Source organism: Lithobates pipiens, unplaced genomic scaffold (genome assembly GCF_037356315.1).
Source record: "Lithobates pipiens isolate NorthernLeopardFrog02 unplaced genomic scaffold, aLitPip1_a1.2 Scaffold_8, whole genome shotgun sequence".
Taxonomy (NCBI): domain Eukaryota; kingdom Metazoa; phylum Chordata; class Amphibia; order Anura; family Ranidae; genus Lithobates; species Lithobates pipiens.
Genome location: NW_027507903.1, coordinates 676,162,763 through 676,185,679, shown reverse-complemented (window position 1 = coordinate 676,185,679; position 22,917 = coordinate 676,162,763). Strand labels below are relative to the sequence as shown.

At 45.0% G+C, this 22,917-nt stretch overlaps 1 protein-coding gene across 1 annotated transcript in view; it reads left to right on the top strand.

Annotated features, from left to right (window-relative positions):
* Positions 1 to 249: 249 nt before the first annotated feature.
* LOC143962525 (asialoglycoprotein receptor 1-like) overlaps positions 250 to 22,917 on the top strand; it is a 37,371-nt gene continuing 14,703 nt past the window's right edge. Inside the window, exons 1-6 of the mRNA XM_077471799.1 lie at positions 250 to 316; positions 7,565 to 7,645; positions 13,057 to 13,095; positions 16,115 to 16,186; positions 20,013 to 20,026; positions 22,285 to 22,384. Coding sequence (XP_077327925.1) covers positions 250 to 316; positions 7,565 to 7,645; positions 13,057 to 13,095; positions 16,115 to 16,186; positions 20,013 to 20,026; positions 22,285 to 22,384 — 373 coding nt within the window. The remainder of the gene's footprint in view (positions 317 to 7,564; positions 7,646 to 13,056; positions 13,096 to 16,114; positions 16,187 to 20,012; positions 20,027 to 22,284; positions 22,385 to 22,917) is intronic.

Below are 22,917 nucleotides of genomic sequence, written 5' to 3'. Positions count from 1 at the left end.
TAGTAATACACTTCAACGAATTATAAATCAATCACAGTCCAGAACCCCCTGAGATTAAATATACTGGTCATTGGCAGGCACACTTTAGATCGCAGTATTAAAATACAGAATATTACAGAACTCCACACACTTCCCCTTTATTGTGGCATTTTTAAGTTGCTAAAATTGAGATACAGTAAGGGGGTGACAGCTTCTTTTAAAAAGATTACAAAGATAATAACAACAGATATTAAGGATGCAGATAACACAATGCCCACAATCGTGTTTTGTCTGCAGCTGGCAATGAAGGGAGCTGAAAATCTGGAGATGGAGCCAGGTAGGTCATAAATAATTAATGAATACAGAGGGAGGCAGAAATTCTGAAAAAAATAACATTAAAGGGTGTGTAATCAATGAGCCCCTCTTATCTACGCCCTTCTGGTCTGGTAAATACACCATTGAAACGGTTTGGTGATATTTGTTTAATTGGGGCAAAACAATTCTATTTGATCCTGACAGAAATCTTGTCAGCTGATATCTGCTATATTCTACTTCCGGTGAACACATTTGAGTTATGAAGAAAAATATTGGGTGGGGGTGGTTGGTCTGTAGTCTTGTCCTGAAAAGAGATATAGACAGTGCAAGGCCCTGCCACTGTATTAGGAGGATTGAAGATAGAGTTGCCACCTTATCCCTTTGAACCTGACCACATATTAATTACACAGGTTCTGAGGCTGATTAAGGTGGTAATTAAACTCACTTGGTGCCTTATCTGCATTAAATTAGTCTCAGAACCTGTGTAATTGATATGTGTTCGGGTTTAAAGGGATGAGGTGGCAACCCTAATTGAAGACAACACAGGGGTCTCAAAAATTGGGCTCCAGAGGTCCAGCTCAGAGGGGGGAAAACAAAGCTTTTAGTTTTATTTGGGTTTTGCAATTCTCAGACCAGGGTCTGGAAAGAGCTTTGGGTATGAAAAAGCCTCTATGACTGTGTCCAGGTCTTACCAGAGACCAGCATGCTGAGTATGCAGGTGTACACACCCGTTATATTCAAGGGTCTGTCTGTAGTTCATGGCTTCACCTGGGGGGGGGGACAGAAGACTCCTTCCCCAGGAGACAAATGGCTGCAGGGGCAGTATGTGTGTGTGTGTGTGCATGCCAGGAGTCTGTCCAAGGTGGCAAAAAAAAGGGCTTGTCCAGTCAGACATTGGACAAAAAAAAATGAGGATCACTTTGAGGCAGTTTTGACGTGGTTGGCCATAGAGAGATCATTTTGACATAAATAGCCAGCGTGCTTCCAGCCTTGTTATCCCAGTGTGTCCCAGCCTTTTTTTTAGCTTTTTGTTCCCAACATTTACCAGCCTACTTCCAGGCTAGTGTTCCCAGTGTGTCCCAGCCAGTGTGTCCCAGCCAGTGTGTTCCAGCCTGATTCTAGGGTTGTGTTCCCAATGTGTCCCAGTCTGTATGAAACCTAGTGTACTCAGTATGTAGCAGCTTGCTTATAGTCTTGTGTTCCTGTGTCTCAGCCTGTGTCTCAGCCTCTTTTCAGCCTTGTGTTCTCAAAGTTTGCTTCTACTTCCAGTATAGTGTTTCTATTGTATCACAGCCTGCTTCCAGGCTCGTGTTCCCAGTATGTCCCAGCCTGCTTCCAGCCTTGTGTTCCCAGTATGTCCCAGCCAGTATGTCCAGGCCTGCTCCAATCCTTGTGTTCCCAGTATGCCCCAGCCAGTATGTACAAGCCTGCTTCCAGCCTTGTGTTCCCAGTATGTCCCGGCCTGCTTCCAGCCTTTTGTTCCCAGTATGTCGAAGCCAGTATGTCCCAGCCTGCTCCCAGCCTTGTTTTTCCAGTATGTCCCAGCCAGTATGTCCCGGCCTGCTCCCAGCCTTGTGTTCCCAGCATGTAACAGCCAGTATGTCCAAGCCCTTGTATCCCAGCCTGCTTCCAGCCTTGTGTTCCCAGTATGTCCCAGCCGGTATGTCCGAGCCCTTGTGTCCCAGCCTGCTTCCAGCCTTGTGTTCCCAGTATGTCCCAGCCAGTATGTCCCAGCCCTTGTGTCCCAGCCTTGTGTTCCCAGTATGTCCAAGCCCTTGTGTCCCAGCCTGCTTCCAGCCTTGTGTTCCCAGTATGTCCAAGCCCTTGTGTCCCAGGCTGCTTCCAGCCTTGTGTTCCCAGCATGTCCAAGCCCTTGTGTACCAGCCTGCTTCAAGCCTTGTGTTCCCAATATGTCCAAGTCCTTGCATCCCAGCCTGCTTCCAGCCTTGTGTTCCCAGTATGCCCAAGCCTTGTGTTCCCAATATGTCAAGGCCCTTGTGTCCCAGCCTGCTTCCAGCCTTGTGTTCCCAGTATGTCAAGGCCCTTGTGTCCCAGCCTGCTTCCAGCCTTGTGTTCCCAGTATGTCCAAGCCCTTCTGTCCCAGCCTGCTTCAAGCCTTGTGTTCCCAGTATGTCCCAGCCCTTGTGTCCCAGCCTGCTTCCAGCCTTGTGTTCTTTATCCTTTTAAACGTATTGCCGATGGGAATATACTTGGCAGTGAGTTTACATACAGGCCTTATTAAATTCTTACCTGTAAATTTTGAAGCGTGACATGTTGGGTATCAATATACTCGGTGTAACAATATCATTCACAATATTTAAAGCGGAGGTCCACTCTAAAGTGGACCTTCCGGTCATTGGAACCCTCCCCCCCTCCGGCGCCACAATTGGCACCTTTCAGGGGGGAGGGGGTGCAGGTACCTGTACAGTACAGGTATCTGCACCCACTTCCGGCGTAGATTCTGCAGAAGGTACGCCCCTTTCCGCAGAATCTACGCCCCTTTCCGAAGGTCCCCCGCTGCCTGCTGGGAAACACACGGATCCCAGGGACAGCGGGGTCCATCCTTATTGCGCAGCGCCACTCGCACATGTGCAGTAGGGAACCAGGAAATGAAGCTGAAAGGCTCCACTTCCTGATTCCCATACCCAAGATGGTGGCGGCTTCGGGTGCCGGCATTGCGGGCGCGCTGGGCGGGTAAGTGTCATTATTTTAAAAGTCAGCAGCTGCAGTATTTGTAGCTGCTGGCTTTAAAAAAAAAAAAAAAAGGCGTACTCCCGGCGGACTCCCGCTTTAAAAAAAAGTTTAACTTTACTGTTGTCGTATTTTTTAATTAAAAAAAGTGTAATTGAAAAAAAAAAAACTGCACTTGTAAGACCGCTGCGCAAATACCGTGTGACATAAAATATTGCAAAGACTGCCCTTTTATTCGCTAGGGTGTCGTAAAAATATATATATGATGTTTGGAGATTCTAAGTAATTTTCTAGGTAAAAAAAAAAAAACGATTTTAACTTGTAAACATCAAGTCTGAAAAATAGACTTGGTCTTTAACTAGGTAAAGTAGAACTAACAGCAAGAAAGGAGGGCTATAACCCCTGTCGGCTTTTTTTTTTTTTTTTGCTTTCTGTGGGGGAAGATGGAGATTTGGTATGATCAGGCAAATTGCATCTTCGCCTGTGTAGGCATAAATCCCTGCACCGGCCCTGCTTGTATTCCCAGTGTGTTGTAACCCGCTTACAGTCTTGTGTCCCCAGTGTGTCCCAGCCTGTTTCCAGCGGTGTGATCCCAGTGTTCCCCCAGGTGTATCCTGCTCCTGTTACTCTATGTGCTCCTTCCTGCATCTAGTCTTCCTTCACCTCCATGTCTCCCTTTGCAGGTCAGTCTGTTCATTGCTCCTCATCTCGTTTGTATTCCTGGGTATTGTGGCCTGTTCAGGTAATGCCGTGTACACACGATCAGATTTTCCGGCGTACTTAGTCCGCCGAAACGCATTTCAGCGGACAATTCGATCGTGTGTGGGCTTCAGCGGACTTTTCCAGCGTGAAGTCCGGCGGACTTAGAAAGTATTTTTGCAGTCCAATCTTCCCGTCGGACTTGGGTTTCAGCGGACAATACGTTCGTCAGTATGCTAGTACGGCGGACTAAGAATGGCGCATGCTCAGAAGCAAGTACGAAAAAGGAAGCTATTGGCTACTGGCTATTGAACTTCCTTTTTCTAGTCCCGTCGTACGTGCTGTACGTCATCGCGCAAGCGAAGGTCAGACTTTCTGTGTGTCCATGTGTGGCCAAGTCCATTTGGTAGAAAGTCCGCCAGACTATCCGCCGGATTGTATGTCGGACTAGGTACGCCAGACAATTCGATCGTGTGTACGCGGCATTAGTCAGAGGACCACAACCTGGATACCACCTGCAGCACAACATCTCCACCTCTTGGTGTTCTGGTGAAGACTCTGGCCCGTGGCCTTTTCAGGGCTCTCACTATTGCTAAGCCAGCAGCCACATCCAACATTCCGTGGCGGCTATGTAGCTTTCACCACCATCTGCCCTATTGCATCAACCAGTCCTGGTCATCCACTCTGTCCCTAATAGGCATGAGGTATATCGTGATGGTTTTGGACCCATCCAGGCTTTGTTTTCCATTGAGTTTTTGCCCCGTCTATTTTGGCGAGTGGGAACACAATAGCTTTTGGCATTTGAAGCATGGGGTCTTTTCATAGTGACCAGGTCCTTTTCCCTCACATACCTTGCAGCCTGACAGGCCGGCAACTTTGTCCTTCTGCCAGGCCAACATTCGAGTCATCTTTGGGGGTGCTGCTCAGAGCGCCCTCTGTGAATTGACAGTTTACCTTGAGCAGTCTGTTTTATCCATCTTGAGTGCATCCATCTCCTCCAAGCCCATTTGGTCGTTTTTAGGCTGCAGCATTTCTAAACTCATTTTAAATCGGGTGCAAAAAGTTTGGCAAATCGTCATGCGATGTGCAGGGCGTAATATCGTCTTGATGTAACCACCCATCCCTGAAGAAGAGACACATTATGATAGATTTGAAACGCGTTGGGTTACCTGTTGTTATAATTGTTTCAGTAGAGTGTTGGTTATTGCACATTCTATATCCATTATTGCATTGCCTATCTGCATCCTGTATTGTCATGCTTTGTATATTTGTGATATTGTTAAAGTGGAAGTAAACCCTTCTATCGTTTTCAGTCAAGGAAGCCGCCATCTTGGCCTCTAATAATTATTCAACTGCTAATAATGCTGCACATGTGATCAGTTATGACACCAGCCATTGGATGGTTTGAAAGTTTGGTTGAGAGCACAACCAATGTGAACGTTAGCATTTCCAGAATGCCGGGAATGTAAGTGTTTTTTGAAACTGGGTTTACTCCCGCTTTAACTTTACTCAAATAAATATTTTGATAGTAACTACTGCCTGAACCTAGTGAAGCAGTCCCCCGTTTAACCACTTGTCGACCGCTGCACTTCGATATACGCCGGCACAACGGCAGCAGCGGGCAAATGGGTGTACCTGTACGTCCCCTTTAAGAGCCGGGGATAGCAGGCGTGCTCACGCCCGCCACATACAGCGTGTCTGTGCCCGCAGGACCGGCAGACTCAATGTACGCCGGTCTCCCGTCGATCTAGTCACGAAGCCTCAGAACGGGGAAGTGCCTATGTAAATAAGCCATTCTGCCTTGTGACATGACAAAGATCACTACTCCATGTCATCGGGAGCGGTGATCGCTGTCATGTGACTTGAAGCCCCTCCCTCCCACAGTTAGAATCACTCCCTAGGACACACTAAACCCCTTCATCGCCCCCTAGTGGTTAACCCCTTCCCTGCCAGTGTCATTTACACAGTAATCACTGCATTTTTATAGCTCTGATCGCTATATAAATGACAAAAGGGTCCCAAAATAGTGTCAAAAGTGTCCGATGTGTCCGCCATAATGTCGCAGTCCCGATAAAAATCGCAGATCGCCGCCATTACTAATAAAAAAAAATGAAAAATGAAAAATGCCATAAAACTATCCCCTATTTTGTAAACGCTATAACATTTGCGCAAACCAATCAATATACGCTTATTGTGTAGAAGAATACATATCGGCCTAACTGAGGAAAAAAAAAATATTTTTATTTTTGGGGGATATTTATTATAGCAAAAAGTAAAAAATATTGAGTTTTTTTCAAAATGTATGCTCTTTTTTTGATTATAGCGCAAAAAAAAAAAAAAAACGCAGGGGTGATCAAATACCACCAAAAGAAAGCTCTATTTGTAGGGAAAAAAAAGAACGTCAATTTTGTCGTGTGCAATGTCTCACAACCGTGCAATTGTCAGTTAAAGCGACGCAGTGCTGAATCGCAGTGCTCTGGTCAGGAAGGGGGTAAAATCTTCCGGGGGGGGGGGGGTAAGGCAGTTAAAGTCCCATTTAGAGGAAACTACTTTTTAGTGATCTACTCCACTCTGACCCTAGTAGGAGCCATGATAAGCCATGACAGCAATAATAACTCTAAAATCGAATAATCTCTGTTGTTCTGTTAAATTCTTAAAATGTTAAATTATACTTCATTATATAAGTCCACATATCTTGGTATATTACATGTAAAAGATTTAAATAGATGGGGTTTGATCAAAAAATAAAATGGTACCACATCTCAGACTATAAATTTTTAAAGATACAGGGAAGAAACAAACAGGGGACTGGAGGGTAACCAACCCCCGGGACTTTTAAGACGGTACCCAATATCAAGACAGAGAATAAAATCAATATAATTTTATTTGAAATACAAATATATAAAACATTTCCGGAAATGGAAAATATGTAAATATTAAGCAATAATTATATAATTAATTATTATTAATTAATTATTATTAATTATTAATAATATTAGCAAGTCCTAACATACAAGAACTAGTGCAGAATCATACAGAACTACACATGTTACCGATTTTGTACATTATATATGCTGCATTTTTCTCTCTACATGTTTCGCTCTTCTGAGCTTCTTCAGGACATTGCAGCGTGTACAGTTACACAGAGAAACTGAAAAAATATACAAAATAGTCAATAAATTTGTTAAATGCATCCCAAGAATTTGAAACACATATTCGTCTGTTCAACTGAGTATCTGCTCTGACCAACCTCAGTTGATCAAGGCAGATACATTCCTTATTAAATTCAAATTTTCAAGCAAGGACATTATTACAAAGTAACAAAGAGTAGATACAAATGAATATATCATAGAGTTATATATACATAAACTTTAACATTAGAACAAAATCGGACAGTTTCAAAGCTATCCCATGAATTTAAAGACCCACTGGGTAAGGCGGCCATTTTGAAAGCCTAATTTAAATCTCTAATTGGATAGCTTTGAAACGGTCCGATTTTGTTCTAATGTTAAAGTTTATGTATATATAACTCTATGGTATATTAATTTGTATTTTCAATAAAGTTATATTGATTTTATTCTCTGTCTTGATATTGGGTACCGTCTTAAAAGTCCCGGAGGTTGGTTACCCTCCAGTCCCCTGTTTGTTTCTTCCCTGTATCTTTAAAAATATCTTGGTATATATTATTGGTGAAATAAGAATGTGAACCTGTCGGGAACCTTTCAAGTCTCCATGAATCATCTAAACTACGTCAATGGTATTCAGAAAAGCGAGTATACATCGCTCTCACAGAGCTCCATTATATCCGAATTACATTACCTGAATATCCTCCCTCAACACTATTTATATGAAGGTCTATGTTCCTCTTGTTCCTCTTCAGGGCAATCTTGCGAGGACAATATTTATGCCAACATACATGATCTCAAAGTTCAAAGAATGAGGGACGCACCAACAGCCGTAGGTAAGTTACTATAATGAGGGGTATCCTCTTCATCCATTATGGGCAGCTGAGGACCCGAGTCTTCATTTATACTTATAGGACACGTCTACTAATACTAATACAGTAAAACCTTGGATTGAGAGTAACTTGGTTTGAGAGCGTTTTGCAAGACAAGCAAAAAAATTTTTTTAAACATTTTGACTTGATCTACAAGCGATGTCTTGATATACAAGAAGCGTCACGTCACAACTGAGTATAAAAGAGAAGAGAGGCGCCTCTAATGCCGCGTATGCACGATCTGAATTTTTCTTTGGAAAAAGCTTTGATGGTTTTCCCAACGTCTTGCAAGCTGTCTTGCATACACACGGTCACACCAAACTTCCGACCGCCAAGAACGCCGTGACGTACAATGCGTACGCGGGACTAGAAAAAGAAAGTTCAATACCCAGTAGCCAATAGCTTCCGTCTCCTAGTTGAATCGCGTTTGGAATTGCATATACACGATCGGAATTTCCGACAGAAACTTTTTCCGTCTGAAAAATTAAGAACCTGCTCTCAATATTTTGCTGGCGGAAATTCGAAACCAGCAAAATTCCGATGGAGCGTACATGCGGTCGCATTTTCCGACAAAAAGCTCTCATCAGTCTTTTGCTGGCCCAAATTTTGATGGTTTGTACGGCGGCATTATAGTTGTCCTGTGGACAGATTCTCCCACCTGAGCTGTGGATCTCCGCAGCTCCTCCAGAGTTACCATGGACCTCTTGGCTGCTTCTCTGATGAATGCTCTCCTTGCCCGACCTGTCAATTTAGGTGGACGGCCATGTCTTGGTAGTTGCCATGTCGGCCATGTCTTGCAGTTGGTCCATACTCTTTACATTTTCGGATGATGGATTGAACAGAGCTCCATGAGATGTTCAAAGCTTGGGATATTTTTTTTTGTATAACCTAACCCTGCTTTATACTTCTCCACAACTCTGGTGTGTTCCTTGCTCTTCATGATGTTATTTGTTCACTAAGGTTCTCGAACAAACCTCTGAGGGCTTCACAGAACAGCTGTATTTATACTGAGATTAAATTATACACAGGTGGACACACAGGCAGAATTTACACTATTGTTTGGCTGTATCATGACAATAAACTAATATGTGATGTATATATATATATATATATATATATATATATATATATATATATAGTAGAAGATTATTATATGATATAAGGTGTGATTTAGATATACAGTGTATATATAGTACAGTTATAGTAGAATATTATTTTAGGATTTAATATGATGCCATATAGATATATACGGTATAAGCAGGAGATTATTATAGGATATAATGTGATATAGATATATATAAAGTTATAGTGGAAGATCCATAATTCGGCTGAATATCACATCAATGCAGGGCTCAAGTCCAGCGGGAACGCATGGGAACGGCGCTCCTGTACTTTTTCCATAGCAGGAACTCAGTTCCCTTTAGCAGGACTGGGCTTTGAACAGGGGCGGGCTGAGCTGGGAGGGCAATCTGCTGCGCTGCTCTGGGAGTTGTAGTCCGGACCATGCTCAAGTTCCTGGTGGCGTTGGGTGGAGACTGGAGAGAAGTGAGCAGTGCAGGAGGAAACTACAACTCCTGAGTCCCAAACACCGGCTGTGAGTGTCCCGGTGTAATGGTAAACCTCGTAGAATCAGCATGCCTGGTGTGTGATGTCACAGGTGTGCCCCATTCCACTCTGCTTCCCAATTCCTCCTCCTTCACCCCGCTGCCACACACATGTCCACTACTACCGATACCACCTATCCTCCGCTCTACGGGGCCACCGCTGCCACCTCATGGTCAACGAAGGAACAGCACCACACCGCTGCCACTTCATGGTCAACGAAAGAACAGCACCACACCGCTGCCACCTCATGGTCAACGAAGGAACAGCACCACACCGCTGCCACCTCATGGTCAACAAAGGAACAGCACCACACCGCTGTCAGCTCATCACCTCGCTGACAGGTCAGTTGAGATCTCACCAGACCCCACTCTTCCAGGAACTGGAAATTACTGCGGGGGGGGGGGGTTAAGGGGACAGAGGACATTACTGAGGGGGAGGTGAAGGGGGCAGAGGACATTACTGGGGGTTACAGGGGGCAAAGGACGTAACTGGGAGGGGGAGTGAAGGGAGGCAGAGGATGTTATGTGGGGGGGTGAAGGGGACAGAGGACATTACAGGGGGGGGGAGTGAAGGATACAGAGAACACTAAGGGGCAGAGTGAAGGGGGCAGAGTTCCCGGCATTCCCCTTTACATCAGAATCTGCAGGATTCACCCTTACACTGCAAGGGGGAACTCTGCAGACCCTGATGAAAAGGCGATATACACACATTTTGTATTTTTGAGGTGGGGGGGTGGGGAATCTTGGGTGAGTTCCCTTACTTTTTTTCCCAGGACTTGACCCCTGCATCAATGTCATATTCAGTCAGAATAATAACATAATATAAGAGGTTTATATGGTGAGGTGGAGCGCACAAATGATCCGAGCTGAATATAAAATGTCTTTATGTGAGATAAGAATTCTGGAGGATTATTATACTGTCTGATACATGCAGGGTTATTCACTATCCTCTCCGTCTGTAGAGATTCCGCCTGCGAAGAATACTCAGCACCGGTTGTTGCTGCCTCTTGGGGTCCTCCTAATATTTGCCTTCTTTGCTTTGGTCACCCTCTCCAGTCTCTTCTTCATTTACTGTGAGTATCTCTATTGTGGTGGTATGTTGGGTTTTCCCAGATTTGGAATCTGAACTTTCATTAAGTTCATGAACTTACCCCCAAAGTTGAAACCTGGGGTGTTCACCCCAGCACCAAAAAAAATATATATAAAAGCTAAAGATAAAAAATATAAATCTGTAAAGATTTAAAAAAAAAAAAAAATGAAAATGTTGAGTGGAAAATTGAGTTTTGACCAGATTTCAGCTCTTGGCACCATCAATGACCAGGTTTCTGCCCTTTCTAATTTCAGAGACTCATTGATTAAGACCTAATCTGGTTCGTTTAAGAAGCTTCTGTAAAGGCCTTTTCAACCCATCAGAGAGCTTATTCCCTAATTCTTTCTACATCTCTATATCTTTCTCTTGGTATCTCCCCTATAAGGTGGTAATCCATGTAGCTCTCACATCTGCAAGGTGAGTATCTGAACTTGTGGCCCTAATTTGTGTAGCACTGCCCGCCCCGTAGGGATTGCTATGTGTGAACTTCCCTGGACTTACCCCTGAATTTCCTGCTGGCAGCTACTAGATGTTTTCGCGCAACCAATCATACTCTCATCTGCTCATTATCCAATAATCAATGTGTTGGTTTTTTTTGTATTCATTGTTGGAACTTGGATGGGAGAAGGGAATAGTGGGATACTCCAACTGGAACTATTTACAGAAGTGGACAACTCTCACTTGGCCTCACCAGGTTGACATCTCTGCTATACCATACTGCACTCGTATGGGAGACATAAGTCCTTTGCTTGCTCTGACAGCAGACTTGATGCAACTTTTTTTATCTTCAGGAGGACACTCGCTAGCATCCCCGTTGACTGACACCCATCCACTGACTCTACTAGCTGAAGGGATGGCCCTCATATGACAACCCCCATGACACAGATCTGTACTCACAGTAGGCAGGAACAGATCCTTTCTGGTGTGTCTCCCTTCCAGTCATATCTGCAGGACATCTGGGTTGCAGCTTTATTTGGATTCAGACCTTCAGGTCAACCACCTGAGGTCACATACAAAGAATTACCGCTCTAAGGTAATGACTTATCCCAAAACAGCTGTCTCCACAATCCCACAGGGTGCTGGCTCTGTTTGCAACAGGAACTGAAGTAGAAAAGATGTAGCTGGATAGCCGCACTCCAAATTATTCAACTTTATGTCAAAAATGTAAAATGAGGTCACATGGCAGACCCCGAGTGCCCATTGGCATATATACAGTCACCCAGCATGCACTGAGGCATTTTCCTCTGCCAATGGCCAGGGCTGTAACTATGCCTATGCTCTCATTTGTCAGGTTTCCTCTCACTGTCCATAATGCCCCATCCTTTTGGACCAGTGTGAAACATTCAGACAATATGAGCAACATCTGAGCACCATGAGCAGACCCTACCAATGGATCCCTGTTCCCTGGTAGGCAGAGAACATCTAAATTTACCTGGCACCCTACCTGGTAAGCAGAAAGATCCAAAAACTATACTCTTCTTCTAGCACCTAGGAGGGTGCTACATTTGCAAGGAACTATTTCTGAATTTGCATAGGGACAAGGTAATGCTGAGCCCCAGGACTTCCTTCTTGCCTAATGTAGTGCCAAGTTTGCATTGCCATGAAACATAGATAAAAGCAGAGGGCGCACTGGCCTAGTGCATTATCCAATGACAGATTTATTAAAGCGGGAGTAAACCCAGTTTCAAAAAACACTTACATTCCCGGCATGCCGGAAATGATAACTTTCACATTGGTTGTGCTCGCAACCAAACTTTCAAACCATCCAATGGCTGGTTTCATAACTGATCACATGTGTAGCATTATGGCAGCTGAAGAATCATTAGAGGCCAAGATGGCAGCTTCCTTGACTGAAAACGATAGAAGGGTTTACTTCCACGTTAAAAAATGCAACATAAAATATATCTGCTCACAAATGTAGATAGTAAATCGCTCATAAGGCCTCTGCAAGTGGCTGCAGTCTCTCTGTTTTGCCAAAGCCGCTAGCTAAAGGAGGACCTCACCGGGTAATGCTTTTTGAAGGATGTCCTTGGATAGTCCCTGATGATGTTTGCTTGACCAAGGCAGGGACAGCCTTATAAAAAAGGCCTCACTAGGTCTATAGTCCACCAGTGCCTCCCTACAAGGGAGCGCTGTAGAGGCCTGGTGGCAGGAGCCAAATGCCTTTGAGACACGTGCACCAACGACGCAACTGTTTTACTTTTTTATTTTAATTGTCCATTTTTACAGAAGGTTTGGAGGACAGGTCTGTTAGTGAAGTTCATCTGCAGCCTTAAGGATTTTAATCACAAATATGTGTGTTTTGGGCTTTTAAATTGTCCCACCCCGCACCATCACAGCAGCTTACAATTACCGGTAACCGGGTACCAAGTATTATGTGATCACTATGATTGGTCATAGGGATCACATGATAACAATGTTACCAAGCTGTCATGAATGGGTTTCCATTCATGAGCAGCTTGCTTACAGTTGTGATCTGTGATTGGCCTACAGTAATCACATGGTACCTGGATACCTGTACCATGTGATTAGCTGTAGCCAATCACAATCATAAGCAAGCTGTTCATGAATGCTAAAACTAATGCTATACAGTGGTCATTACTGTAAAACTTTATTTGCTCATGTGAGTTCTCCAAAAATCAAAGAACATTTTCTAACCTGGTTTTCACCTTCCTCCTTAGATAAAGGTATCGGCAAGGAAATGTCACAGATGAAGAATGGTGAGTGTGTAAGGATTCTGGATCGGCGTTGAGTTGCTTTGGAAATTAGTTCCTTCAAATACACATTGTGAAATCTGTAGGTAGTGGAAGGAGATCCTGCATACATAATTCTGTGGAGGAGGAGGTAGTGGAAGGAGATCCTCCATACATAATTCTGTGGAGGAGGAGGTAGTGGAAGGAGATCCTGCATACATAATTCTGTGGAGGAGGAGGTAGTGGAAGGAGATCCTGCAGTGGCGTAACTAGAACCTTCAGGGCCCCGATGCAAGAAACCATGAAGGGCCCCCCTGAACCTCAGCCAGGGCCCTTCCCTCTGAGTCCGGCGGTGGAACTCCAGGGCATGGTCACAGGTATGACCATTGTGAGCCCTGTAGTTCTACCACTGGTATCGGTAGTTTTTTTATTTTTTTATTTTTAAGTGCCCCATTGGGACTGTCCCTAGGCAGGATGGGGTCCCCATCCCCAGAAGAGATGAGGTCCTTTTCTCCAGGGCAGATGAAGTTACTGCCCCCAGGTGAGAAGGGGTCCCTGTCCCCAGGGGAGGTGGGCGTCCATGTCCCCACGTGAGAAGGGGTCCCTGTCCCCGGGGGGAGATGGAAGGAGTATGTAATGGTGTGTGGGGGATGGGGTCCTCTCACTCACCATGACCAAGCTGTAGGCCGTGCACTTATCCATGTTGGCCTGGGCTCCATCCAGTGTGCTGTACGGGTGATCAGCATATCTCCCAGAAAGACCTTTCATCATCTGTGTATGACGGGGGAGAAGGGGGGCTGGCAGACAAGCCTGCAGTGTCCTCCGGGAGCCGGCTCTCATAGGGCTGCACTGCATCTGTGTACTTAAAGTTTGTTTACCCGGGAGAAGTATGCAGTGCAGTGTGGGCCGGACTCAGGGGGGGCAGGACTCTGGCTGGGGAGAACAGACATCGGACTGAGCGGCAATGCATGGAGCAGGAGAGGGGTACTCTGAGGAGCCGGCCGAGGACACAGGTCATGCGGGGAATGCACAACTAAAGAGCAGCCAGTGCGATAGTCGAGCATGGAGCTCTGCTAGTCACCCTCCACCTCCAGCCACCCGTGTGCATGGTGCACTGGTACCCCTACCTGCCTATGCTGCTGCCGGCCATATGTAGAGAGGGCTGCAGGGGCCCCCTGCATCACAGGGCCTGGTTGTGGTCGCAACTGCTGCACCCCCTATAGTTACGCCCCTGAGATCCTGCATACATAATTCTGTGGAGGAGGAGGTAGTGGAAGGAGATCCTGCATACATAATTCTGTGGAGGAGGAAGTAGTGGAAGGAGATCCTCCATACATAATTCTGTGGAGGAGGAGGTAGTGGATGGAGATCCTCCATACATAATTCTGTGAAGGAGCGTCTTCACTTTGACCAAAACCCTAAAATTTCAGTCACATCTAGATGCCCCTTTCTACCTCTATAATCCTAGCAGCATAATGGAGTTCTCCTCCCATTCCTCTCCTCTCCTCTCCTCTCCTCTCCTCTCCTCCCTTCCCTACCTTCTACTACCTTCTCCTTCTACTACCTTCTCCTTCACAACAGAGTACTCCTTCCATTCCTCTCCTCTCCTCTACTACCTTCCCTACCTTCTACTACCTTCTCCTTCTACTACCTTCTTCTTCTACTACCTTCTCCTTCTACTACCTTCTCCTTCTTCTACCTTCTCCTTCTACTACCTTCTCCTTCTTCTACCTTCTCCTTCTACTACCTTCTCCTTCACAACAGAGTTCTCCTCCCATTCCTCTCCTCTCCTCTACGACCTTCCCTACCTTCTACTACCTTCTCCTTCTACTACCTTCTCCTTCACAACGGAGTTCTCCTCCCATTCCTCTCCTCTACTACCTTCCCTACCTTCTTCTTCTACTACCTTCTCCTTCACAACAGAGTTCTCCTCCCATTCCTCTCCTCTACTACCTTCCCTACCTTCTACTACCTTCTCCTTCTACTGCCTTCTCCTTCACAACAGAGTTCTCCTCCCATGCCTCTCCTCTACGACCTTTCCTACCTTCTGCTACCTTCTCCTTCTACTACCTTCTCCTTCACAACAGAGTTCTCCTCCCATTTCTCTCCTCTCCTCTACTACCTTCCCTACCTTCTACTACCTTTTCCTTCTACTACCTTCTCCTTCTACTACCTTCTTATTCTACTACCTTCTCCTTCTACTACCTTCCCAGTTTATTTATACCCTCCTCTCAGCTAACCCCTGTTTTTTGTTGGTTTGTTCCCTTATCCTTTAACACATTTTCTATAAACTCCCCTCAGCACCACTTTTCGAGCACGGTACGACTTGGGCCACCAAGAGCCCCACACTTTATCCAATAATAGATGTAAAAAGACTCATTGCTTGCCAGCTTAGCTCCTTCAGCTATATAGGTGGAGGTACATAGGGAGCTTCCGTATGAATGGAACCTCTGGATATTCTGGTTCTCTGGGCTACCATCCAAAGGAAATAAGAACTGGAGGATGCACAGAGGGCACATTGAGCAGCACTCTATGGGGGGAGAAGCAAACTCTAGAGAAATATAAATCGAAAGAGAGGTGCTTCTAAGTGCAGTAACACCAGTATTTATTAAGCGAATGCAATTAACCACTTACGGACCGCCCGCTGCAGTTTTACGTTGGTTGTTTGACGGAGGATACCGTTGTTATGGCAGCAGCTAGCTGCCATAACCCCGGTACCCTCTTCTTCAGCGGGCAGTCCGCTAAAACATAAAAGTGGTCCCTATGGCGGATTCACCACAAGATCACTTTTATCGGAGGCTGAAAATAAAAAGGTAAAATAAATAAGAAAAAAGAAAAAAATTCAACGTGCCCCATCCCGATGAGCTCGCGTGCACGTATACGTGAGTAGAGCCTGCCCGTTTCCAAATTGGGTGGAGGGGGTGCACTGGGTAAGATGGTACATCTTTTTTATTACCTCTTTAGAATATTGGAGGACGTGTTCTGTGTGTATCATGGGGCGTGATTCGTAGAAATCTCCGATGAACCTTCAATCTTATCCTTACAGATTCTCTTCCCAGTGATGTTCAGAACAGTCTGGGAGATGTGAGGGACCTGGAAGGAGTCCAGGCAGCAAGCAGTAAGATTCTCTTATTCCACTCACTGGAACACTTACCCATCAAACCATTATTTACCAGAATGTTAAAATGGGATGTAAATATCACAAAGCCTCTGTCTGTGTATAATAATAATAATAATTTATATATATATATATATATATATATATATATATATATATATATATATATATATATATATATATATATATATATATATATATATATATATATATATATATATATTATATACATATACACACACAGTATCTCACAAAAGTGAGTACACCCCTCTCATTCTTGTAAATCTTTTCTTCTAACTTTTCATGTGACAACACTGAAGAAATGACACTTGTCTACAATGTAAAGTAGTGAGTGTACAGCTTGTATAATAGTGTCAATTTGCCGTCCCCTCAAAATAACTCAACACACAGCCATTAATGTCTAAACCGCTGGCAACAAAAGTCAGTACACCCCCTAAGTGAAAATGTCCAAATTGAGCCCAAAATTTCAATATTTTGTGCGGCCACCATTATTTTTCAGCACTGCCTTAACCCTCTTGGGCATGGAGGTCACCAGAGCTTCACAGGTTGGCACCGGAGTCCTCTTCCCCTCCCCCATGATGTCATTACAGAGCTGGTGGATGTTGGAGACCTTGCGCTCCTCCACCTTCCATTTGAGGATGTCCCACAGAAGCTCAATAGGGTTTAGGTCTGGAGGCATGCTTGGCCAGTCCATCACCTTTACCCTCAGCTTCTTTAGAACGGCAGTGGTCACCTTGGAGGTGTGTTTGGAGTCATTATGTTGGAATACTGCCCTGCAATCCAGTCTCCGAAGGGAGAGGATCATGCTCTGCTTCAGTAAGTCACAGTACATGTTGGCATTCATGGTTCCCTCAATGAACTGTAGCTCCCCAGTGCCGGCAGCCCCAGACCATGACACTCTTACCACCGTGCTTGACTGTAGGCAAGAAACACTTGTCTTTGTACTCCTTACCTGGTTGCCGCCACACACGCCTGACACCATCTGAACCAAATAAGTTTATCTTGGTCTCATCAGACCACAGGACATGGTTCCAGTAATCCATGTCCTTAATCTGCTTGGACTAAGGACACAGGCTTTCTTGTGCATCATCTTTAGAAGAGGCTTCCTTCTGAGACCAATTTGATGCAGTGTGTGGCGTATGGTCTGGGTACTGACAGGCTGACCCCCCACTCCTTCAAACTCTGCAGCAATGTTGGCAGTGCTCATATGTCTATTTCTCAAAGACAACCTCTGGATATGACGCTGAGCACGTGCACTCAACTTCTTTGGTGGACCATGGCGAGGCCTGTTCTGAGTGGAACCTGTCCGGCTAAACCACTGTGTGGTCTTGGCCACTTTGCTGCAGCTCAGTTTCAGGGTCTTGCCAATCTTCCTATAGCCTAGGCTAGCTTTATGCAGAGCAGCAATTCTTTTTTTTTTCAGATCCTCAGAGTTGTTGCCATGAGGTGTCATGTTGAACTTCCAGTGACCAGTATGAGAGAGTGAGAGCGATAACACCAAATTTAACACACCTGCTCCCCATTTACATCTGAGACCTTGTAACACTAACGAGTCACATGACACCGGGGAGGGAAAATGGCTAATTGGGCCCAATTTGGACATTTTCACTTAGGGGTGTACTCACTTTTGTTGCCAGCGGTTTAAACATTAATGGCTGTGTGTTGAGTAATTTTGAGGGGAGAGCAAATTTACACTGTTATACAAGCTGTACACTCACTACTTTACATTGTAGACAAGTGTCATTTCTTCAGTGTTGTCACATGAAAAAATATAATAAACTATTTACAAAATTGTGAGGGGTATGCTCATTTTTGTGACATACTGTATATATACAGCATATATATATATATATATATATATATATATATATATATATATATATATATATATATATATATATATATATATATTGTATGTATATGTAACAATTTTCTATAGGTATTTTGTCTGCCAACATGACTTCACTGATTGTCTTCTGTCCTCAGCAGTGGGTGGGTCCTTACATCATGGGTCCTCTACTGTCCTTAGCAGTGGGTGGGTCCTGGCCTCATGGGTCCTCTTCTGTACTCAGCAGTGAGTGGATCCTGACCACATGGATCTTCATCTGTCCTCAGCAGTTAGTGGATCCTGACTTCATGGGTCCTCTACTGTCCTTAGCAGTGAGTGGGTCCTCACCTCATGGGTCCTCTACTGTCCTTAGCAGTGAGTGGGTCCTCACCTCATGGGTCTTCTTCTGTCCTTAGCAGTGAGTGGATCCAGACCTCATGGGTCTTCTTCTGTCCTTAGCAGTGAGTGGATCCAGACCTCATGGGTCTTCTTCTGTCCTTAGCAGTTGTTGGATCCGGACCTCATAGGTCTACTTCTGTCCTTAGCAGAGGGTGGATCCAGACCTCATGGATCTTCTTCTGTCCTTAGCAGTGGGTGAATCCTGACCTCATGGATCTTCATATGTCCTTAGCAGTGAGTGGGTCCTGACCTCATGTGTCCTCTTCTGTCCTCAGCAGTGAGTGGGTCCTGACTTCATGGGTCCTCTTCTATACTCAACAGTGGGTAGATCCTGACTAGAAATGGGCTGAACACCCCCCTTCAAGGCCATAAAGGGGGTATGGGGGTCCGGGTACTGCCCTGGGGGACATGTACCAATGCAAAAAATTTTTTTTAAATACAATTGTTTTTTCAGAAGCAGTGATTTTAATGATGCTTAAAGTGCAATAATAAAAAAAAAATCCTTAAATATAGTGCCTAGGGGGGCCCCATATTGTGCCTATAAAGTGATGCATCTGTAGCATGCATAGAACAACATTTCTAAAACAAAAAAGCAAGTCAAATCACATTTACAATGTGAATTTACGGTTGCATTTGCCATTGCTATTGAAAAAAAAAAAAAAACTGGACTGGAACGAAGATGACAGCCCTCCTTTCTTTTGAGTTGAATGGCAGCTGGGTGAAAGGAGCAGCAATTTGTGCAAACTTTGGGATACACCATCGATAGTATCCCACCTAGAAAAGAGTGCAGCTCAGTAATAGTCCGTGTGGACTGCCAATCCTGTGATGCCTGGACTTTGGCTGGGTTGGAGGGAGACCCTGACCTGGCTTCTATTATATGCCCAAGGTACTGGATTTTCTGATGCATTAAGCAGCACTTACTGGGCTTGAGTTTTAACCCATACTGGGTTAAACAGGTAAAGACCAAGTCCGGGTGTTGGATATGGTCCTTGAATGTTTTAGACAAAATTATAATATCATCCAAGTAGTACAGGCTCCAAATTTAAATCACTCAAGCACCTCTCCTTCAAACACTGTATTGTACTGGGGGTATTATTCAGTCTGAATGGCATCTGATTATATTCAAATAGACCCAGGGGCGTGATTAAGTCAGTCTTTTCATGGTCTTGGTCCCTCACTGGGACTTGCCAGTAACCGCTTGTCAGATCAAGGGTAGAGAAAAACTTGACATGACCCAGTACCATAAGCAACTTCTCCCGCCTGGGCAATGGGTAGGCATCCAAGTGGGTATAGGCATTGAGCTTGTGATAATCCACACATAATTGCAAAATCCTGTCTTTTTTCTGTACCAGGATAATGGGAGCAGACCATGGACTACGACTCTCTTGAATTACCCTACCTCTGTAGCATATTGTGAAAGTCTGTGACATCTTGGCACAGGGCTGGAGTAATATGACGATACCACTGTCGAATGGGTGGAGCGTCCCCCCATATGAGTTGGGTGCTCAATGGCCTCTGTGCAGCCATAATACTTAGGGGTGGTGGCAAAGACCAGTGCTTCTCTATCAGTTAATGAAGTAGCTGATGTTGAGGTAGAGGAAAAGAATGGTTAGCTGTTGCAGCAGTGATTTGTATTGCGGCTTGTTCAAGGAGGTATTGGCTGCCTGTAATGGGGCGTAGTTGGCTTACACCCTGGGATTGGCCTCCGAGATGCAGTGGCAGGGCATCACACAGAGGTCTTCTATAGTGGTATTGTTAGAGAACAGGAGCAGGGAAGTCCTCAGATTGATAAGCTGAACCACTGGTCATAGAACTAGTACTATGCCAAAGCATCCACACCGTCAGTACTTCCAGGCTTCATCTGGGTCACTCCGGAATGGATTCTTGCTCTTAGAGGGGTGTGCCGAATCCTGTTTGAATGTGGACATTTCTTGCTTCAAGGAAGGCACTTCTGGGGCAAGCTCCCATATGGCCTTCTGTATGGCCGGCAGGGGTGAAGAAGCCAAGGCCTCCTTTTTTTAGGTGTAGCGGTTCATGCCTGTTTGTCACCGCCATGGTTGCTTCCATATCTTTCTGTTCTGTGTCTACTACAGTATAATTAACTTAGAGGGTGTGTGGGTTTGATTCATTCCTGTAGGGCTCTCCTGACTGGCCTGGTCTTCATGCCCACTACGAACTGATTCATCAGTAGTTTGTCTGAAGTGGTTATATCGGCACAGCCATGTACATTCTTCTTCTCTAGGCTTTTCCACAGGTTCTGTAGCACTACCGCAAAGTGGGTGAGGTTTTTTGGTTCTCTGGCTACCTATGGATGAAGAACCTTCCACCTGTCACATTCTCCCCTATAATTTGTTCCAGGCGGGCCATTCTTTTTCTGGTAGCATCATCATCGCTCAATGGGCACCATCCTCAATGGAGTTTATTACTAGCTCCGCGATCAGCCGGGTGGGAAGTTGACACAGGTACTTAGCACTCTTCACCCTCTCCTCCCACTCAGCCAGGGAGAAATTGAAACCAGGAAACTTTGGCAACCAGTGCCAAGGCTGCTCTTATTTGTGCCATGATAGTCCCCTCTCCTCCGTCCGCCCCTGCTGCAAAGATGGTTATATCATGCTCACTGCTGCCAAGTGTGGGGAGGTGCAGCGTGATGCGGCAGGCAGAAAACAGACAGAGTCCAAGTACAGTAACAAGAATATATTGCAACAGAAGTCCAGCAATACAAAACAGACCCATCAGGAAGGTGACCCAACTGACAACACTTACACCTAGTTATAGCAAAGTGGCAATAGAGTGGTGGACCACAGGTGCTGACAGTGGCTGTCTTGAGGAGTGGAATGTTGCTTGGCTGGTCTGCACCCAAATGTGGCTTTCAGGAAGGATGGCGTGTCCCTGCACTTTCCCTACTCCTCCAGAACCTCTCCTTGATGCTAAGTATCATTCCTGGCAGACCGGTGACCTGTTCTTACTCTAGCGACTCACAAAATGTGCGACAAACCCAGAAGCCAGGGTCTTAAATTGACTCTGCCTAAGCCAAGATGGCTTCCAAAGTCACATGGGGTGCCAGCTTCCAATCAGATAGCTTCCTCCCTGTAATTGATGAAACCATCGTGTAACCAGGTTCCTCTCGACTTCCTCCTGCACCTGCATTGCTTCTGCTGGTCAGGATAATGCAATGTATGCTGTACAGAACTCACCTGTGCTACCATCCGTACCCATCCACATCTCTCACCTCTGAACTAAGCCCCCACCCATCCACAGCTCTTACCTTTGCACCCAGCCCCCACACATCCACAGCTCTTACCTGCGCACCTAGCACCACCTCCAGCCCACAGCTCTCACCTCTGCATTCAGCACCCAGCCCCACCCATCTACTGTTCTCACCTCTGCACTCAGCAGTTTCCCTTTCTTCATATCCACAGCTCTCCCTCCTGTGCCCAGTGCCCCTTATCCACATATCTCTCCTTTTGGTGCTGCAGATGCAAAAATCCTTCTATCTTCTAGGTTCACCATCTGTCCTTCTTATAGCAGCTGGCACTGCTCTATTAAGCAGCTACCAGAGCAGGCTTTTTCTTTTTGAAAAGGTCTGCATAGAGGAAGTGTGGTCTTTCTGTGAATGCTGGTGCAAACCTCTGATTGGTTGTTAGGACGCAAGCAGCCCTAGCAACCAAGCAACCCTAGAGGACACAATGACAGTGCTGCCAGGTGAGCCTGCGCTGGGCACTAGGAAGGGTGGATGTTGGGGAGAAATGGAAACTGCAGGCACGTGACAGAACGCTAACCCCTAGCTGTGGGCCAGAAAAAATATTGCAGTGGGCTGTAGTTTGGTGACCTCCGCTATAAAGGAGGCCAGCTCTCACTCACACTGTGTATTTCAGCTTCTTTTTCCAGTGGCAGTCAGAGGATTATGGAGTTGTTGGGGAAAGTGGCAGAAGAGGTCCAGAAAATGAAAGGTAAGTTTATCCTAAATTATTTCATCCAAAAATCCTTCAAAGGTCTACAATACATCTACTGAGGGCAGCACCTATGTAATTCCAGGGGAAGATAAAAACACCAATTTTTATTTTATTTTTTATAGTTAAAATTGTACGATTTACACCTCAAAACGGGATCAGAAAACATTTCCTAAAATTTTTAACCTCAAAATGATATGTGAAATCCTTTTTTCAGGGGGGTTATGTGGGATGATCCTCAACTTGCAACAATTCCAATGCTGTAACTCCAGTGTAAAGGGACCCTGGGCTTCCTCTAAGTGGGAGTTCCAGTTACTACCTTGAGTTAATAAAGAGACCCTGTTACCAATTTAAATAATTCAGGTAAAATCACATAAAAATGTTCTGTTTAGTTTTACAGGTCTGTTATGTTAGGTAATTGTCTAGATCTTTGTTAGTCTAGAATGGCTATGTATATGCAAAGGTGGATTTTACTTGCTTGTTATAAAGAATGTTCATCTTTATTGTTCTGATGAAAATCTTCAATAAAAATT